We start from the raw sequence: 17493 nt of genomic DNA, 5'->3' as shown, positions 1-17493 counted from the left end.
CTGATAAGCGGGGCGGATAAAGTTGAGGTGACGGTACAACGAGTTGATACAAAGACGGATACTTTTGGAGGAAATTGTAACTGACGAATTTCTACAAATCTAATTCCCGTCCCTGCTTTGTTCATGAGATCGTTTGAATCTGAAATGGAAGGAATGGATAAATGACCTTTCAGCACATTCCATGCCTAGAGGTACTTACTTACACTGAGCACCCTTCAGTCTCCGGCTTGACTAGTAGTCTCTTCCTTCCGCCGTTTGTCGGGTCCGGCCCGGTCTTCACGCAAAAATGTGGAATCAAGGGGCTGTGGATGCTCGGCGGGCGCCGTGACTGCCCCGCATGGCCCGGGAGGTCTGTCCCTGTGGGGCAAGTGACCCGCTCTCTTCCGTCGTCTCGTGGAAGGGAACTCGCGCGACACCCATAGTTTTCACCATGACGCCAATTTCACTTAGCAACTCGCAGAAAGGCCGAGCACCCAATAATCAATCGCCTTTCCATCATCAATCATCAATCGTCAACTGCCGGTACGCATGAAATCCATGTTCCTTACCGCGTCTTTATCGTCGGCAAATTCCGGGATGCAGGACTTGGGCACGCCACGAAGGTGCCTAGTCCTCCAGTCCGATGGTGGTGATATGCCTATCAGCGCGCAGCGCAGTTCTTGTACGACAGGACTTCATATCAATCCCAGCTGAACATGGACCAAAAGGGTCTCGACAAGATGAAGGGGCCGATGCTGCCTTGCAAACAGCCTTACTTTGTCTTCCGGCAGGCAACGAGCCGACAAGGCAGATAGATCACCCTTCACGATCACGGGTTCCTACCTCCGCATTTTCAAAGGACTTTGCCCATCCAACTGAACTGTGTCTTGACGCCGATTTCGACTAAACTGAGACTGCGGCAGCGAAGATAGGGAATGGCGACTTAACTGGCCTTACCCACGAGGGACAGACCATGGCATTGTCCCACGTTACGAACAGTGAGTGCGTGCCTGCCAAGATCACTTGCAACAGTCTTGTCAGCTGTGGTGCCTGTCAAGAATCAAGATGCCATCTGCACTCAAGTGCCGGCCAAGCCACGCCAGTTGGACATCCATCCTCCCATCACAACCCAAGACAGCATCTTCAAAGAGGCAGCCAATCCTTCGCCGTCTCCAGTCCTTCTGCTGGCCCTGTCACCGCCCTCAATCTGCAGCCAGGGACGGATTCAAGGTGACCAGGCCGACCAAAATGTGTGGCTAGTGACCAGTTGAGCCAGTCAGAGTTGCTCTTACAGACGGTCCAGCCCCAGCAGAGAGTCCAGAGCAACTCAACTCCCCAAGTCCTACGAGTGACCCCGGCTCGCCAACCGCAAAGTCCTAAGAAGAATGGCGTACCACTGGCTGACAACCTCACTTGGTTTGCTGAGCTGGCTCGCCATTAGCTACCTAGGCTCTCACTTGCTTACCCTGTCCGCCACAGGCCGTGAATACCGAAGCTCTAGTCTAGTTTTCTAGGACCTCAACCACAACCCGCGCGCCATCGCGTAATCCCGTTGATCCGGCTCTTCTTTTCACAATCTCACACCCTCTGGCCAATGCCCCTGCTCGCGATCCAGTCTGCATTAAAACAAACAATGTGTGGCGAATGATTTCTCAGATGACCGTGCCTGTGTCGTCTGTTCTTTTACTTTGCTAGAGAGTATCGTTCCTGGCACCGCCATCAGGGATCCTCGTTGCTGCTGCCGCTGCTGTTGTACCTACTTTACTTGCCTACCTACCTACCTACCTTTGTCCTGCAAGACATCCGTACACGCACCTGAGAAGATGGACGCTAAGAAGCAGGCGCCGTCTCTTCTTGACGACGACTCCTTCTCCTTAACCTCCTTCATCACTGGATACACGTCGTCTACAACAAGAACGCTATCGTCATATCATCCAAGCCAACATCAGATCGGTGGGGATTCACAAAGCTTATATCAGCCCTATGGGGTCCATGCTTCTCCCTTTCATCCCATTTTGGACCCGAGCTTGGTACCTCCACAACAACAACAACAACAACAACAACCACAACCACAGCCACAGCAACCCGAGCATCAACACACGTATCAGCAGCATCGAGAGGAACTGTCGTGTGTGTATGTTTTCTTCTCTCTTGGCCCCGCCATATCATATTCTCGGGTAAGTCTGAGGCTAAGTGTGCATTACAGGACCCAAGAAACTCTCCGCCAGGACTGTGCCCAGGCCAGATTTATCATATGGGCTGCAGTAAACCGCAACCTATGCCCAACTCTAAAAGACGAAGAACGTTCGAAATGTCCACTCCACAAGTGCCAGCTACTGCTGAGCGACCACGAGTCAATGCTAAAGCACCTGGTCAACTGCAGGTATCTTTCGACCGGAGAGTACTGGTGTCCTCAGCATAACCGGGTCGAGCGCTTTGACGACGTTAAGTGCAAGCGATGTCTCAGCCATCCATCTAAGAGGAGGAAAATGTTGTTCATGGCCAAGAAGTTCTTCCACGGAATAGGTCACAAATCCAAGCGGAGTCACGATTCCGGATTCGATGTTGACCATGACTCCAGTGCGCCGCCGCCTTACGAATTCCTGAGCGCTGCCCCGGTTGAACAGCCGATCATGATGCAAACTCAACCTACCGAACTGGAATCAGTGATGAGATATGAAATCGACTCAGTGGAGGTGTCCAACATCCATAAAAATCCTGAGACAGGACTGGAAGCCGGTGTCGACCCGCAGGCACTCATGGTACCCGCTCCATCCATGGTGCTCACCCCGTCCCAGACCTTGCCCGAGATACCTGAGATGTCCGAGGGAATTTCCGAGCTCGAATGTACCGAACCCTCCCATCAGCTTCTCTCATCTTATCAAAGTTTCACGGGGATAAACTGGGAAGGCTCAGGGGCTTCCCACTCAGCATCATTATTCCCCTGTACCTTATCGGACGATGCCTCAGGGCGCAGCAGTCAGAGTAGGCCAAGCCTTCAAGTCAACACTCAGGGTCTAGCGGGACACCGTCACCCACAGCGGCAAAATTCCAGGCCTGCCTCAGTCCCTTCTCGCAGGCACGGTCTATCTCCTCAGTCATCCGTCAGGTCCAATGCAAGTGCGGATACCATCTTTACCACCATGAGTTCGACGCTGGTGTCTCCGGTAACGGATTACAGCGAAGGATTAAGCTCTGACGTGGCTTGGTCAGTCAACCATACCAAGATGACCGATGAGTTTAACGAGGTTGTTGAAACATTTTACAATGCGCCGTTCCCCAACATCCTTGATGGACCAGCTGAACTCCCGTCAGAAATTCATGTTCCGCAAATGCCGGATGATCTCCTTTTTCCCCTGGAGATGCCATCGGCAGACTCGACATATCCAGCTCAGCTTGACCTGACAGCAGATGATCCTATGGACATAGTCGAGCCTGAGCAAATCGAAGTTCACAATGATAACATCTGCAACCCCGAGGTCGAGACGATGATAATGTCAGCCTGGGATCTTATCCAGGAACATTTATCTGCGTCAAGACAAGCAATCCAAGATATCCCGGATAACCACTTGGCCAACAAACTCCGAACAATGCCATGTAAAGAGATCGCGCTTACAGGTTTACAAACACTCCGGCAAATGCTTCAAGGGGAGCAGCCTTCGTCATCAATGGATTTTCTGTGTTTAATACACGTCATATATGCTTTCAACTTTGTCACTCGGCAGGAACACATGGAACATGACGCAAAGGGATTGTTCTTCCAGTCTCTGGCCTACGAGAATCTACTTCAAGCCGAGGAAGGGACTGTGTACCGCCAATTGGTTTATCACATTCTGGAACCATCGGGTATCACGCCTGGGGATCTTGGTAACTTTTGTGCAAAGTCCTCTGTTGTGCCTTTGAGCAGATCATCTAGTCTGAAAGGCAAAGCTCCCACTGCTCGCATAGATATAAGTAGCACCCATTCTGACACCCTCCTGGTTGCAGGATGCCGGTTTTTGGATGGTAAGTGATGGCGTTCATTGTATCAACAATCAGAAACTAACAACAGATTGTTACAGAACTCGAAAGCTGCATTGTCTTCGGTCAACCATCGCACTCACTCGATATCATTAACTCGGAACTCCATAGAAAGCACCAAGAAGTCCTTATGTTTTCCAGAAACCACGGATTCTCATCGGATGTCACGAAGATGCTCTGTGAACTGGTCAAATACAACGAGGATTTGCAACTACTCAAAGGAAAGCTTTCTGAAATCTGCAATAAGGTCAACAACGGGGTCATCTTCTCTGGTAGACGACTTGAGATCGAAGTTCTTCATGCTGGAAAGGTGAGTGTTCCCCTAATGATTTCTCATCAGTTACGAAAACAAGTCATGCTGATGAACGCATCAGGAGTCCATGCCCGCGAGTCGCTATTACAGTGACTACGTCCCGAAAGTCTGGGAACTGTGCGACGATATCTACCTCAAGTATTTCGGAAGCGTCAACGATCGTGCTGTATACCACTTACTCGGTATATCAGTCATCGGATCCATAATATCGGGGTTCGATATTCCTCAAAATCATTCCACAACCACCACCACCGAAGATCACCAAGACGAGCTAGCCCGTTTCCTAAAGGACCACACGGATATCGGCAAGGTCTCGACGGAAGCACACCGCAAACTCTCTGTACCAACAATGACACTTACTCCTCCCGAAGCTCTACATAGCTCCCACGTCGCCAGTTCCACAGCTACTTTCGGACCGCAACAACCACAACAATCACAACAACCACAACAACACCGCCAACAACAACAGCAAAAACAAGCTTCCAACCTTGGGGAAATACCTTCCGAAGACCAAGCCCCAGCCACCACTACTGATCAAACCCAAAAGCCCGACTCCGACCCCCAACACCCACCCCAATGCCACCTCTGCGACTACCGTCCCGACGGCAACCCCCGCTGGTTCAAAGGCAGCATGGCCAAGCACATGAAGGTCAAGCACAGCGACCAGCCGGACAAGATCTACCCCTGCAAGTTTCCCGGTTGCAAGAGCAAGTATAAGAACCGCCCGGATAATTTGCGGCAGCATATGATTGAGAAGGGACATTGGGTTGAAGGAGAAGGGGGATGGAATAGTAGGAGTGGTAGTACGAAGAGTGAGCGGAGGCCGAGTAAGAAGAGGAAGAAGGGGGTTGAGGGGGAGGGAGAGGAAGGGGGATGATTTTGATGTGGGGAGTGATGGGAAATAGGCTTGCTGAATGGACCTTGGAGGAATAGGAGGATAATGAGTTTGGATTTGATGGTGGATGATGATTTGATTATTACGATGAGCGAGCGAGCGAGCGGGCAAGTGAGAGCATGACGGCGACAATTTTCCTTCTTTTTTTCTTCTTTTTTTTTCCCCCTTATTTCAACACGTCTTGGCTCGGGATTGATAATCTTTCATAATTTGTATCGGCGTTCGACTTGGTAGGACTTTGGGAACTGGGACTTTGGGAACTGGGACTGGACTCCCACATATACAAGACTACAGCACAGGACATACGGCCGCCACATCTTTGGCTCCACGGTCTGGTCCGTACGGAACAAATTTTTTTTTTTTTTTTTTTTTTTCTCTTTTTCTCTTCATTTGGGTATAGTATTTCCGCATGGCAGGCCTGCATGGAGTTTAGGGATTTGAGGTTTGTCAAACCTCATTGTCGAGTCTGGCTGACCTAAAGGGTTTCTTTTTGGTTTGGCCGTTGATCACAACAGCATTCTATTCAGTTGCGCGGGCGGCAGGCAAGGTTAGCAACCGACGGAAGGAAGCCTCAAAGGCATCGATTCGATTCGATTCGATTCGATATAAGTCAAAAGCTGGCGGTCATCACCGGGTGTGATGACTCGCTAGATAAGCTTAATTGACATGTAATGGGTAATACCTGCATCTCCTGCTTCTAACTTGATCGTTTCTGGCAAAAGTATGATTTTGGGTTTACAGTTGGGTAGGTGGCTGAAGATGGCAACCCTCCCATGTTTCTATTGTCATATTCCTCCCATCCTTGTGTCCGCTCTTTAGTCATGTAGTCAGTCAATCTTCACTTCAGCTGGCTCCTTTTCTAGTCACCCAGGCGCCCACCTCGAGATGGAAGCGATTACCAACCTACGCAACTAACCATTGAGCCAGTTGCAGTTGCCGCTGCAGTTGCCGTTGCAGTTGTCGTTGCAGTTGCCTCCAGCTACCTATCTTTCACTCTGACAAATTACCCCCTCCTGAAGGAGCAAAATATCTAGGCAATATGTCATAAATCTCGACAAAGCTGGTGGTGACGTCCACGATTGTTCAACTTGCTGGGTTGTCATGGTCCAGTCCGTTTTTACTACTTGTCTTTTGGCAGGTACATTGTTCAGTTTCGGAGGAGTGTAGCAAGAAGCTGTTCGCGTGTTTCAGTTCTTTTCAGCATAATCTTTCTCCTTCTGGCCTAACTATTCCAGAGTTCAGAGTTTCCGCTCCAAACTCGACACCCAAAGTCAAAGGTCTCAGCAGATCCTCATGATAAGTTAATCGTCATTTACAAAACATCCAGTCTACCATGAGAACATCCATAACCCTTCATGGATTCACATACCCGGGCTGAATCATGTTCCATCCATCCCCCTTCTCCACCTTCAACTCCTTCACACACTTCTCGAGTTCCCAATCATCATCCCCCGGGCACCGGTCCAAGCACCTGATATTAATCGGGAAAACACCCTTGATCCACCTCATCACCATGTCTCCATTCTTTCCTTTCATGGCGGCCTCGATTTCGTCCTCGGTCGCGGCCGAGTTGAACTCGTTGGTCAGGTGCACGCCGCACGTCTTGCAAAAGGTCTTGCACATGAGTTTGGAGATGCAGGCGTAGGAGGTTAGGTTTGCCCGGGATTGCGGGGTGAAGGAGAGTTGCTCGGAGGAGGAGGGGTAGATCCAGATGTAACCGCCCTGTTTGGCAATGAGTTAGCGTGGTGAGAGTATATGGGTGTGGGGAGAGGGGGTGGGTGGGAAAAGAAAAGAAACGGAGGGAAAGAAGAAAAAGGAGAGAAAAGGAGAAAGGTGAAGAAACGGGGTTGAGAAGACGTACCCTCTGGCAAACACTACAATTGCAATCAATAACCCTCTCCTTGTACGTCTTGTCCAGCGGCCCTTTAGTCTTGACGGCCACTTTCACGGCGCCGCAATGGCAAGAGCCATGATAGACGACGCCGTTCTCGACTTCGGCCGTGGGTTCGGGACCGTCAAAGGGGGCGGGTTGGTATGGGGGCGGGATACTTTTGCCGTCGAATCTGCCGCGGATCGATGCATCATGTCAGTCAACAGTCCCTCCAATTCAGTCTTGTCAGAGGGTAGGTAAGTAAGGTCTTTCAAACTCACTCCTTAACCTCCAAATCCCAAATCTTCAACTCCTGTAGCGCCCTCACATTCACCAATACGCCCTCCCCTTCCTTCCCAGGCTCATTTTGCTCCTTCTTATAAGCAGCATAAACCCCCGTCCCGCACACCTTACAGAAGTTGTACTTCGTTCCCTTCGGGCCCGGTACATATTCGGTCAGTTTTCCCTCGTCCTTGACCACTTCAAACTTGTGGCCTTTGGTCGTGTCGGGGATCAACCAAAGGTAGCCCTTTTTGCGGCAGTTGAAGCAGTTGCAGTACATGACAGTGGTAATTTCCGGAACAAGGAGGGTAAAGATGAAGGCACCGCAGTGGCAGTTGCCACGGTAGGATTTGAGGGGGTTTCCCTCAGAGTCGGTGGATTGGGAGGAGGACATGATGGTGGGCTGGGTTTGTGATTGATTGATATTGAAGTTGGTGATGGAGGGGAGAGAAAGGGGGTTTCAAGCAAGACTGAAGAGGATGGAAAAGTTTGGGAATCGAGTTCGATACTACTGACTCGCTTTCTCTTCACCTCTACATTTCAAAAGAACAGGCGCAACTGCCTTGATTAATATTCCCCAAAGCTTTACCGTCGGGTATCTATCTTCCCTACGATAGCAAAGGAACCTCAAATTTCAAACACCCAAGAGCTAAGGGCGGGCACCACCTATTCTAGGCAGCAGCGTCAGCGACGGCCTGCTTGCAGATGAATCAATGTCAGCTTCGTTTACCACAACTGACCCCGCTTTCCCGTCTTACTCATTATTGTCATTATGCCGCACCCCCCGATTGAGGTAGCATTCATCACACAAATTTCAGGGCCTTTGGACGGAAGAAGAGGCTTGGTGTTTGTGTAACTCCCGTATTACTTCAGATGTTCCGTGGAGTTCATGCACCATGTATCTCGAAAGGCGTGCGGGGTTGTTCAGGGCAGGCAGTAGTAGATGACGGGAGCCACGCCAATGACAGAACGCGAGACGCGGTTCTCATACATACATACGATCCGTACTCCCCGCACCACGAACGCGCATTTTCACACGCTGTCAGGTGATTCCAAAAATGAAAATAGATTACGGATAACTCAGCCCCGCAGAATGAGGGGGCCGGCTGACAGTCTGAATCATAGGTCTGTTGCCCGATTTGTTATCGTGGTGTGCTGCGATAGGCGAATTACATAACGAGCCCTCGTTGGTCAGCGTTGCGTTCGATCCGTGTTATTTTTTATTTAATTTTTTGAAAAAAGGTTTGGTTTCAACGGATGGATGGATGGGTCCTCAGATTGTTGACCGGTGGGAAATAGAACGGCCGTGTCAGAGTACCAGAGACAATGAGGCCATTCACGCAACTTGAATGCTGCCTTTGGAGATCTAGACTACGGTTGTGTTTCTGTCCGGATCAGGTGGTTAGTGCCATGAAGTTGTTCTGTCAACGTGGGTTGGTGATGACGGAGTCGAAGATCTCACGAGGAGAACCCTCCGCATTGGCCCCCACGCCGAGAGCAAAGGTCGGGGTTTTAGCGCCCGTCAAGGCGGAGAAAGGTGGATCCGTTCTCGGGGCCGGAACACGGACTGTGGACCCATGAGAGGCTCCACCAACGACCATGGAGTGGGGCAATTATCCCCGGAATCGTGTTTCCGGCCTGCTCGATCTGCCGACTGAGCTCAAATTGGAAATATCGAGATCTTTGAGTGGAGGACTGATGTTTGGGGTCCACATGGAAAGTGACGGAGCCGGCTTGCTTCACTGGCGTCGCTTTCATTATCGTAGCATCCCCTATTGCGAGTGGCTTTTGAAGGCACAAAATGTCAGTACCAATCCATGATCAGCTGATCCCCAAAGGTCTTTAAAACAACAGGTCAACATGGCCAGCACAGAAGAAGGAAAACTAGGCTCGTCAGGTGCTTCCCATTCAGGGGTTGAGACAGCAGGTCGGGTGTTGTAGGATGTTTAACATTTCGAATGGTGTCGGCGAGAAGTGGTGTTGGCTGGCGGTCAGCGACCTCTGTCACTACCAGACAAAACTTTTCCTCGGAACATGGTGGATGATTCGCATAAATGATGGCAGGCTTCCCCGCAATATGGGGAGATGGCGGACCGAAGGGACTGTGGACATGATCCCACCAGACGGTTGTGAACGTCTTGACATGGTCTGCAGCCGGCCTATTCCCAAAGTAATTGCTGCACTCGAGGCCGGTATTGTATCTTGCCGTGGGGGTCCTTCCTGTCACCCGTCTGAGTCGCGCGTAAGAGCAGGTAGGGTAACTCGAAGAAAGAGAAGGACAGACAGCCAAGTCCGAAAAGTTATGCCTTTGTCGTCGATGGCAGCTTGATGGCATCTTGGATCGCTAGATTCGACTGAGGCGACTAGCGCGGCTTGGCCGGATGCTACCCATCCCGAGCCACCCACGCCATCTACCTTCTCATTGCACAGGACCCGAGGGTCTTTGGCCTAGAGGTATGTTGTTTTCTCGGTCAAGAACCAGAGCCGGGAGAAGGTTGCTGGTTGAATGGAAGTTTGAGAGACCCATCGATGCGCATGCCAGAAGCAAACCGTGAAACGATGACGTCGATCTCCACCCGAGTCGGACAACTGACGGAAGTTTGTGTAACAGAAGGTTGGAGGCTGCGGCGGCTCTGCTGGCTTCAAGATCATCTCACAATGTTCTTGTCCGATTAGACCTGTCAAGTTGAACGTGAGAAAGTTGCAGAGCGTTGGTTTTGGAAAGTTGCGATATTGATGGTCAAACATTGGAAGGGAATGTCTCGTTTCTTATCTCATCGATACGGATACTTTGTCCAGGTGAACTTCCGTTCTTGTCTCGTTTATGTCATAGGGCTCCAGCAGCTAAGAACGGAAGCTACGGCGGGTGGATTCGGTGACGGAGCTACCTCTAACTCATGAGGGGTAGGTAGGTAGCTGAGACTTGGGGATCCTTCGTTCCCGGACTTGATCAGCACTTTCTTCTCTTTCTCCTGTCGATTCCGGTGGTGTCCTTCCATGTACCCAGTGGATGAGTTATATTTTCACGGATTCATTCTACACTACGATGGGTGGCATTAATTGCCGTGATCGGAGATCCCATGCTTCGTTTTCATACCATGTCCCTTCTTCTTACGAGTATCTGAGCACTTTGTTACATACCTACATGTTGGTGCTGTGGCCTTCCCCCTCTACAGGAATCACCTCCTCAACACTATAACCGGGCACCAGCAGTTCCGCGAACATTATTCAAGCTGTACTTCTTTGATCGTGGGGGAAAAGGTTGCCCAGAAGACGGAGTTGAGGCATGTTACTAACAAACACCCACGCATCCACGCACTCAAAGGGGACGCCAACACCTTGCTGGTTAGTGCCTGCCATCGGGCAACCTAAGGTATCCTAGGGCGTGGGACCCGCCCCTTTGCTGTCTGCCAGGAATCCCTTTGGGCGCGTCGTGCCAGGTGATTCGTTCCTTGCATCAGCCGACGGCAAACTGTCATCGACTCCCACTCTTTGCCATCTGCTCCAGGTCTCCTCCAACAACATGCGCCCACGCATGAGTACCTACCTAGCGAGGGTCGGTCATGACAAAACAATTTCGTCCTCGTCGAAAGGTCTCACTGCTTTGGTTGTCTTCCTTCCCTTTTGGTCCTGTTGCTTCTCCAAAAACCCCGCCATTTGTTCAGTCACCTCGGTTGCCAGTACCCCGAACCTCTGGCGTTGTCTGACAGCACAGAAACATGTTGAACACTGCTCTCTGACCCCTCCATCGACTCCTGTCGGTCTTCCCGCTCCCTTCAAAGTGCAGAAACATTCCATAGAATGGGCGGTTTTTCGTTTCAGTCGGGCACGTCGTCCTTTATCCAGGGCTGATTCTTCCAATCTCTAGTTCGTACCTTACTCAAACTTCAGCGTCATCATCATCATCATCATCACCACATCCGTCTGCATAGTCAAAGCACGGCGGCGCCATGTAACAACTTGGAAGCCACAGGAAGTGTTCCTGACGGGAACATGCTGTACCCCGGACTGATCACGTCCAATCAATTCGACCATGTCCAACGTCCTAGTTAGATCTTCCTTTCCTTGGCTTTGGGGCTCTACGAGTGTAGAGGCCCAGGGGGTTATGTAACCGGATCACCTTGACGTCCAATCCTCTTCCTCCTTGCCTTCTCTTCTCTTCTTATTACACAGTTGGACATGTAATGGGCCGGCAGCCTCCGTCGTGTTGGCATTCCATGTTCCCTGATCCTGGATCCCCAGTCAATTCTCGCTTGTCTACTGTCTCCAAGCTGGGTCATGAGTCCACTTCCTCCCACGGAACCCAGACTCCATCAACATGACAGTGGACGAAAGAGGGAGCTGGTTTGGAGTCCATTGCTGTGCTTATGCATGCCCACATACGTCCACATGGCTCCATCACATCCAACTGCCAGGCTGAGTAAGGCTAGTAAATATATTTATATTTGCGTGCCAGGAACTGGGTGCTCTGACCTCGCATCTTTCCCTCTTGTTCCTGAACTCCAAGCTATTCACTATATTGGTTTAGCTTGTAGCTCCCTTTGTTCTACCTCCACTTAGCTAGACATAGCTCCTCTCTGACGTCGACTACATACTTCTCTCATTGTCAACTGTTCCTCAACAACTCTTCATCCTGCAAAAGAACTTCTTGTCCCATTTTCAATCCCCAAGCTTGCATCGGTGATAAACAATTCAACATGCCGAGTGCCGAATCCATGACCCCAAGCAGTGCCCTCGGACAGCTCAAAGCAACTGGACAACATGTGCTATCCAAGCTTCAGCAGCAGACATCAAACGCCGATATCATCGACATCCGCCGCGTTGCTGTAGAGATCAACCTCAAGACCGAGATAACCTCCATGTTCCGACCTAAAGATGGCCCTAGACAGCTACCCACCTTGCTTCTCTACAACGAGAGAGGCCTGCAGCTGTTCGAGCGTGTAAGTTTATCCAAGTTGTGGGACTGACATGCTGGTTCATACTGACCCTTATCAGATCACATACCTTGAAGAGTACTATCTTACCAATGACGAGATCAAAATCCTCACCAAACATGCGACCGAAATGGCTAGCTTCATCCCGTCAGGTGCCATGATCATTGAGCTCGGAAGCGGGTAAACATCTGACAATTCGACAATGGGGTCCTGGATTTCGAAGAGCTGACCATATCCCCAGAAATCTGCGCAAAGTAAACCTTCTATTGGAAGCCCTAGACAACGCCGGCAAGGCAATTGACTATTATGCCCTTGACCTGTCTCGGGAGGAGCTGGAGCGCACTCTCGCTCAGGTACCATCCTACAAGCACGTCAAGTGCCACGGTCTTCTGGGTACATATGACGATGGACGTGACTGGCTCAAGGCCCCAGAGAACATCAATAAACAGAAATGCATCTTGCACCTCGGGTCAAGCATTGGTAAGCTTGAATACGTATTGAATTGGTCAAAGAAAATCCTGACATGATCGTGTCTCTAGGCAACTTTAACCGCAGTGACGCCGCTACCTTTCTCAAGGGCTTTACGGACGTCCTTGGACCCAATGACAAGATGCTCATTGGGGTTGACGCTTGCAATGACCCGGCGAGGGTATAGTACGTGTTCGACAAACATCTTGGGACGTCATCAGGAACATTGCTAACCATATACTAGCCACGCTTACAACGGTTTGTGCTTACTCATGTGACATGGTATAAGACCACCTTCAAGCTGACAATAACCAAACAGACAAGGTTGGTATTACTCACGAGTATGTCATACCCCTTTTTCTGTCGCTCATGGCGGCTCCCGCTTTCCAGCCCATTACTGATACTGATGATTCAGGTTCATCTTGAATGGTCTTCGCAACGCCAATGAAATTATCGGAGAGACGGCCTTCATCGAGGGCGATTGGAGAGTCATTGGCGAATATGTGTATGACGAAGAGGGCGGCAGACACCAGGCCTTTTACGCCCCCACTCGCGACACCATGGTTATGGGGGAGTTGATTAGGTCACACGACAGGATCCAGATCGAACAGAGCCTAAAGTACTCGAAAGAGGAGTCAGAGAGGCTCTGGAGCACGGCGGGATTGGAACAAGTCTCGGAATGGACGTACGGCAACGAATATGGTAAGTTGCTTTCACAGCTTTTCCTTGCTTGAGGTTTCCAGCTTTTTCTGAGACTACCCGTTTGAGCCGTCCGGCTGGTGTTACCACACCTTCCCCACACCCTACGGACCAGTCGTATGATGATATGATGTTGCGGTGTCTCCTGATGGGCACAGCTCCTACACTGGCACAAGTTTACCAATGTGTAGGCTGGTGTTGGGCTGCAGTGTTCGGGTAGCGCGCACGGGCTGGGGAGGCTCGAATATTTGCGCCGTCAAAACCATTGACACATGCTGACATCCCTCCGTCGTACTGCAGGACTCCATCTGCTTGCCAAGTCAAGGATGTCTTTCAGTCTCATCCCTTCGGTGTACGCTCGCAGCGCACTCCCAACTCTGGACGACTGGGAGGCCCTTTGGGCGACATGGGATGTCGTCACACGTCAGATGCTTCCCCAGGAAGAGCTTCTGGAGAAGCCCATCAAGCTCCGAAACGCCTGCATCTTTTACCTCGGTCACATCCCGACCTTCCTCGACATCCAGCTCACAAAGACCACCAAGCAGGCTCCGTCAGAGCCCGCTCACTTTTGCAAGATCTTCGAGCGAGGCATTGATCCTGATGTCGACAACCCGGAGCTGTGTCATGCGCACTCGGAGATTCCTGATGAATGGCCGCCGGTGGAAGAAATCCTGACCTACCAGGAGACGGTACGGTCCCGGTTACGCGGCCTCTATGCGCATGGCATCGCGAATATTCCGCGGAATGTGGGTCGGGCCATTTGGGTTGGGTTTGAGCACGAGCTTATGCATATCGAGACGCTGTTGTACATGATGCTACAGAGCGACAAGACGCTGATCCCAACCCATATTCCACGGCCCGACTTTGACAAGCTCGCGAGGAAGGCAGAGTCCGAGAGGGTTCCCAATCAGTGGTTTAAGATTCCGGCACAGGAGATCACCATCGGTTTGGATGATCCTGAGGATGGATCTGATATCAACAAGCATTATGGCTGGTAAGTGGACCTTTTTTCCGTCAAAGTCGACGGTGGATTAACTTGCAAATAGGGACAACGAGAAGCCTCCAAGGCGCGTTCAAGTTGCTGCCTTTCAGGCTCAAGGGAGGCCGATCACCAACGAAGAGGTACGTTTGCCTAGCAACTATTATTGCACGATACTAACAACAACCAGTACGCGCAATATCTGCTTGAAAAGAACATCGACAAGCTCCCTGCCTCTTGGGCCCGCCTGGACAACGAGAACATTAGCAATGGAACAACAAACAGCGTGAGCGGTCACCACAGCAACAGAACCTCCAAGCAGCAGCTCCCTTCATCTTTCCTCGAGAAGACAGCAGTCCGCACAGTCTACGGTCTCGTGCCTCTCAAGCACGCTCTCGACTGGCCCGTGTTTGCCTCTTACGACGAACTTGCCGGTTGCGCAGCTTACATGGGCGGCCGTATTCCCACCTTCGAAGAGACCCGGAGCATTTACGCTTACGCCGATGCTCTCAAGAAGAAGAAGGAAGCTGAGAGACAATTGGGAAGGACGGTTCCGGCTGTTAATGCGTATGTCCCTTCGACTTACTCTCCCGTGTCCAGCTCGCACTAACAATATCTTTCCCATTGATAAACAGCCACCTAACCAACAACGGCGTGGAAATCACTCCCCCATCCTCTCCCTCTTCCGAGACCCCCGCCGAGTCTTCCTCCCCCTCCGACAGCAACACCACCCTCATCACCACCGAAGACCTCTTCTCTGACCTAGACGGTGCCAATGTCGGTTTTCACAACTGGCACCCTATGCCCATCACCTCCAAAGGCAACACCCTTGTCGGGCAAGGCGAGCTCGGCGGCGTGTGGGAATGGACTTCATCGGTCCTCCGCAAGTGGGAGGGGTTCGAGCCGATGGAGCTGTACCCCGGCTATACGGCGGATTTTTTCGATGAGAAGCACAACATTGTGCTGGGAGGGAGCTGGGCTACGCATCCGAGGATTGCGGGGAGGAAGAGCTTTGTGAATTGGTACCAGAGGAATTATCCTTATGCTTGGGTGGGGGCGAGAGTTGTTAGGGATTTGTGAGTCGTTGTGTTTGTATGTGTAATGGGTGGTGGACTATGGCTGGTTGGAAAGTGAAGACGACGTGAATAGCGCAGTCTTGGTTAGTACTCAGATGGGTATCTTTTTCTTGGTTATGAAATTTCGGTCAACTACATGTATATGAATGGGGTGGTTTCATATGTCACTCCACTCGATCAGGCATCCCTGGTTTAACTTTAGCACGTACTTTGTTTTCCTTCACAGGCCAAGCAAGTGAGAAAAGAGACTCTTTCATCAACCAAACCTCCAAAGGATATCAGGTACCTATCCCATTTCCCGTTAAAAACGCCTAATAATGCTGCAAGGATATTTACCACAGTAACCACACCGATAACTTGAAAATGATCAAGCAGTTCCATCCATCCATCCATCCATTCATAAAACCGCCCTTTTGTTACCCACGCTTTTCAACACCTTTCACCTTCAGTATCGGGCAGCAAGACCCCCCTCACTTCTCATAATCAACCAACTCCCAAATCTGACTCGGCTGCTTCACTCCCTGCTCCGTCACAATGCCATCAATCAGCTCCGGATCGGTATAATCCACCTCATCGCGATCCGCCACCCAATCCCTCGCCTCTTGGCCTACAGGGTCAACGCCCACGTTGTCAAACTTGCTGATATCCTTCTGCTTGACGCCGACCCTCAACACCTGTGGGTGCCAGAGGGGCGTCTTGCGCACAATCTTGTGACTTTCCGCAGCAACCAAGAAGCGCTTCTGCGAGCCGCCCGCGAAGCGCGTGAGCAGAGCAAGCTGCGAAGTGCCCATGCGCGAGATGATGCCGCCGTTTTGCATGACGACCTCGCTGCCGACGAGGACGATGTTGATGTCCTTTTGGTCCTTGAGGACGTAGGCCACCTTGGAGGTCGAGATGGTCTCCACCTCCAGGCCGGCGTCGCGCAGGGCCGAGACGCTGGCGTCGCAGTGCGGACTGCCGTCCATGACGTAAATGACCTTGAAGTGCGTGTTGGTCCGGGTCGTGGCGGCGTGCACCAGGATCTTGGTCACCACCCGCGAACCGCCGGCGGCCAGGACGATCTTGCGGTGCGACATGTAGCGGGAACCGATGACGGCAATGTTGTCGCGGGCGGCCTTGGCGCGGGCGGCAAAGAGCTGGCGGTTGTTGAGCAGGTGGCGCTTCGTCTCGTCGAAGGACTCGGCGGTCTGCCCTCTAAGCGACCGGAGAAGGTACTGCTCGAAGAGGTCGGCGCCGGCTAGCAGAGGGAGAGGGTTCGGGGCCGAGTCGAGGAGGAGGGCCTTTTGGGTCTTGACGACCTCGACGGTTTCCATGGCTGTTGAGGAAGGGGTGACGCGCAAGAGCTCGATGAGCGATTCGATGGCTGCTACGGGCATAGTCATGTCGGGGTCGGAGGTGAGGAGGTCGCGGTAGGTTTTGACGATGCTGTTTGTTTGTCTTGGTCAGAGGCAAGCAATGCGACGAAAGGGTTCAGCGCGGTTTGGTTATGACGCGTGTGGTAATTACGCCAAAGCAAACTCACTCGAACGAGGCGCCATCAGTGGAGGTGGACGATGTCGTCCGTACCGCGAGCGGCTTGTTGGATAGGTCGTCGGTGGCCATGTTTCTATGGGGGTTGTTGGAGAAGACGACAAAGTGTGTTGATATTGTGAAGGTGTGGGAAGTGGTTTTCGTTGCCAAAACATACAAGTCCTCCCGGGAGGAAGCACTGTTGCGGCGGTCGATCCAAGTGGGGAGGGTTCGGGGTGTTTTAGTCACTTGGGAGACTTGGAGCAGGCAGGCAGGTTTTGGCTTTGTCAAATCGTACAGGTTTATGTATTGCGACAATGATCTGGTTTGTGGTATGCAGAGTCGATAAAATGCAGCGTTTTCTGAAGAAGCGTGCGTCTGGTCTGATCTGAAAGTGTGACTCAAGATGCGTACCTACCTCTACTAGCTGTACATGTAACCTTCTTCATCCCAAATTCCCAAGTGCGGG

General features: G+C 51.4%; 4 protein-coding genes across 4 annotated transcripts; 2 read left to right on the top strand and 2 right to left on the bottom strand.

Annotated features, from left to right (window-relative positions):
- The first annotated feature begins 1386 nt into the window (after positions 1-1386).
- On the top strand, positions 1387-5471 carry NCU04341 (hypothetical protein). Its single transcript, XM_951229.2, has 4 exons — positions 1387-2113; positions 2186-3984; positions 4041-4309; positions 4374-5471. The coding sequence occupies exons 1-4, from the start codon at positions 1803-1805 to the stop codon at positions 5187-5189; spliced, it is 3195 nt and encodes a 1064-aa protein (XP_956322.1). The 5' UTR covers positions 1387-1802; the 3' UTR covers positions 5190-5471.
- A 783-nt stretch (positions 5472-6254) lies between these two features.
- On the bottom strand, positions 6255-8405 carry NCU04342 (hypothetical protein). The gene is made up of 4 exons (XM_951230.2): positions 8118-8405; positions 7359-8054; positions 7069-7270; positions 6255-6929 (listed from the first exon to the last, which is right to left on the bottom strand). The coding sequence occupies exons 2-4, from the start codon at positions 7751-7753 to the stop codon at positions 6561-6563; spliced, it is 966 nt and encodes a 321-aa protein (XP_956323.2). The 5' UTR covers positions 7754-8054; positions 8118-8405; the 3' UTR covers positions 6255-6560.
- Positions 8406-11721: 3316 nt separating this feature from the next.
- On the top strand, positions 11722-15941 carry egt-1 (ergothioneine-1). Its single transcript, XM_951231.3, has 11 exons — positions 11722-12299; positions 12355-12473; positions 12535-12773; positions 12833-12947; positions 13006-13019; positions 13081-13102; positions 13177-13463; positions 13761-14454; positions 14507-14582; positions 14630-15006; positions 15075-15941. Exons 1-11 carry the CDS (start codon positions 12057-12059, stop codon positions 15517-15519), a joined length of 2631 nt encoding a protein of 876 aa, XP_956324.3. The 5' UTR covers positions 11722-12056; the 3' UTR covers positions 15520-15941.
- NCU04344 (translation initiation factor eIF-2B alpha subunit) lies at positions 15606-17435 on the bottom strand. Its single transcript, XM_951232.3, has 2 exons — positions 17038-17435; positions 15606-16940 (listed from the first exon to the last, which is right to left on the bottom strand). The coding sequence occupies exons 1-2, from the start codon at positions 17115-17117 to the stop codon at positions 15986-15988; spliced, it is 1035 nt and encodes a 344-aa protein (XP_956325.1). The 5' UTR covers positions 17118-17435; the 3' UTR covers positions 15606-15985.
- Between the last annotated feature and the right edge of the window lie 58 nt (positions 17436-17493).

The sequence above is a fragment of the Neurospora crassa genome, linkage group IV (genome assembly GCF_000182925.2).
Source record: "Neurospora crassa OR74A linkage group IV, whole genome shotgun sequence".
NCBI classification, from domain to species: Eukaryota; Fungi; Ascomycota; class Sordariomycetes; order Sordariales; family Sordariaceae; genus Neurospora; species Neurospora crassa.
Note: the sequence above shows the minus strand (reverse complement) of the source record. Positions and strands in the feature narration are given on the sequence as shown.

Excerpts from the sequence above, each read along its gene's own strand:
- egt-1 (XM_951231.3), top strand. The coding sequence starts at position 12,057 with ATGCCGAGTGCCGAATCCATGACCCCAAGCAGTGCCCTCGGACAGCTC. Across the intron at positions 12,300-12,354 it reads GCCTGCAGCTGTTCGAGCGT|ATCACATACCTTGAAGAGTA; the intron begins GTAAGTTTATCC and ends GACCCTTATCAG. Across the intron at positions 12,474-12,534 it reads ATCATTGAGCTCGGAAGCGG|AAATCTGCGCAAAGTAAACC; the intron begins GTAAACATCTGA and ends CCATATCCCCAG.
- NCU04341 (XM_951229.2), top strand. The coding sequence starts at position 1,803 with ATGGACGCTAAGAAGCAGGCGCCGTCTCTTCTTGACGACGACTCCTTC. Across the intron at positions 2,114-2,185 it reads CGAGAGGAACTGTCGTGTGT|GACCCAAGAAACTCTCCGCC; the intron begins GTATGTTTTCTT and ends TGTGCATTACAG. Across the intron at positions 4,310-4,373 it reads AAGTTCTTCATGCTGGAAAG|GAGTCCATGCCCGCGAGTCG; the intron begins GTGAGTGTTCCC and ends TGAACGCATCAG.
- NCU04344 (XM_951232.3), bottom strand. The coding sequence starts at position 17,117 with ATGGCCACCGACGACCTATCCAACAAGCCGCTCGCGGTACGGACGACA. Across the intron at positions 16,941-17,037 it reads ACTGATGGCGCCTCGTTCGA|CATCGTCAAAACCTACCGCG; the intron begins GTGAGTTTGCTT and ends ACAAACAAACAG.
- NCU04342 (XM_951230.2), bottom strand. The coding sequence starts at position 7,753 with ATGTCCTCCTCCCAATCCACCGACTCTGAGGGAAACCCCCTCAAATCC. Across the intron at positions 7,271-7,358 it reads TGGGATTTGGAGGTTAAGGA|ATTCGACGGCAAAAGTATCC; the intron begins GTGAGTTTGAAA and ends GATCCGCGGCAG. Across the intron at positions 6,930-7,068 it reads ATTGTAGTGTTTGCCAGAGG|GGCGGTTACATCTGGATCTA; the intron begins GTACGTCTTCTC and ends ATTGCCAAACAG.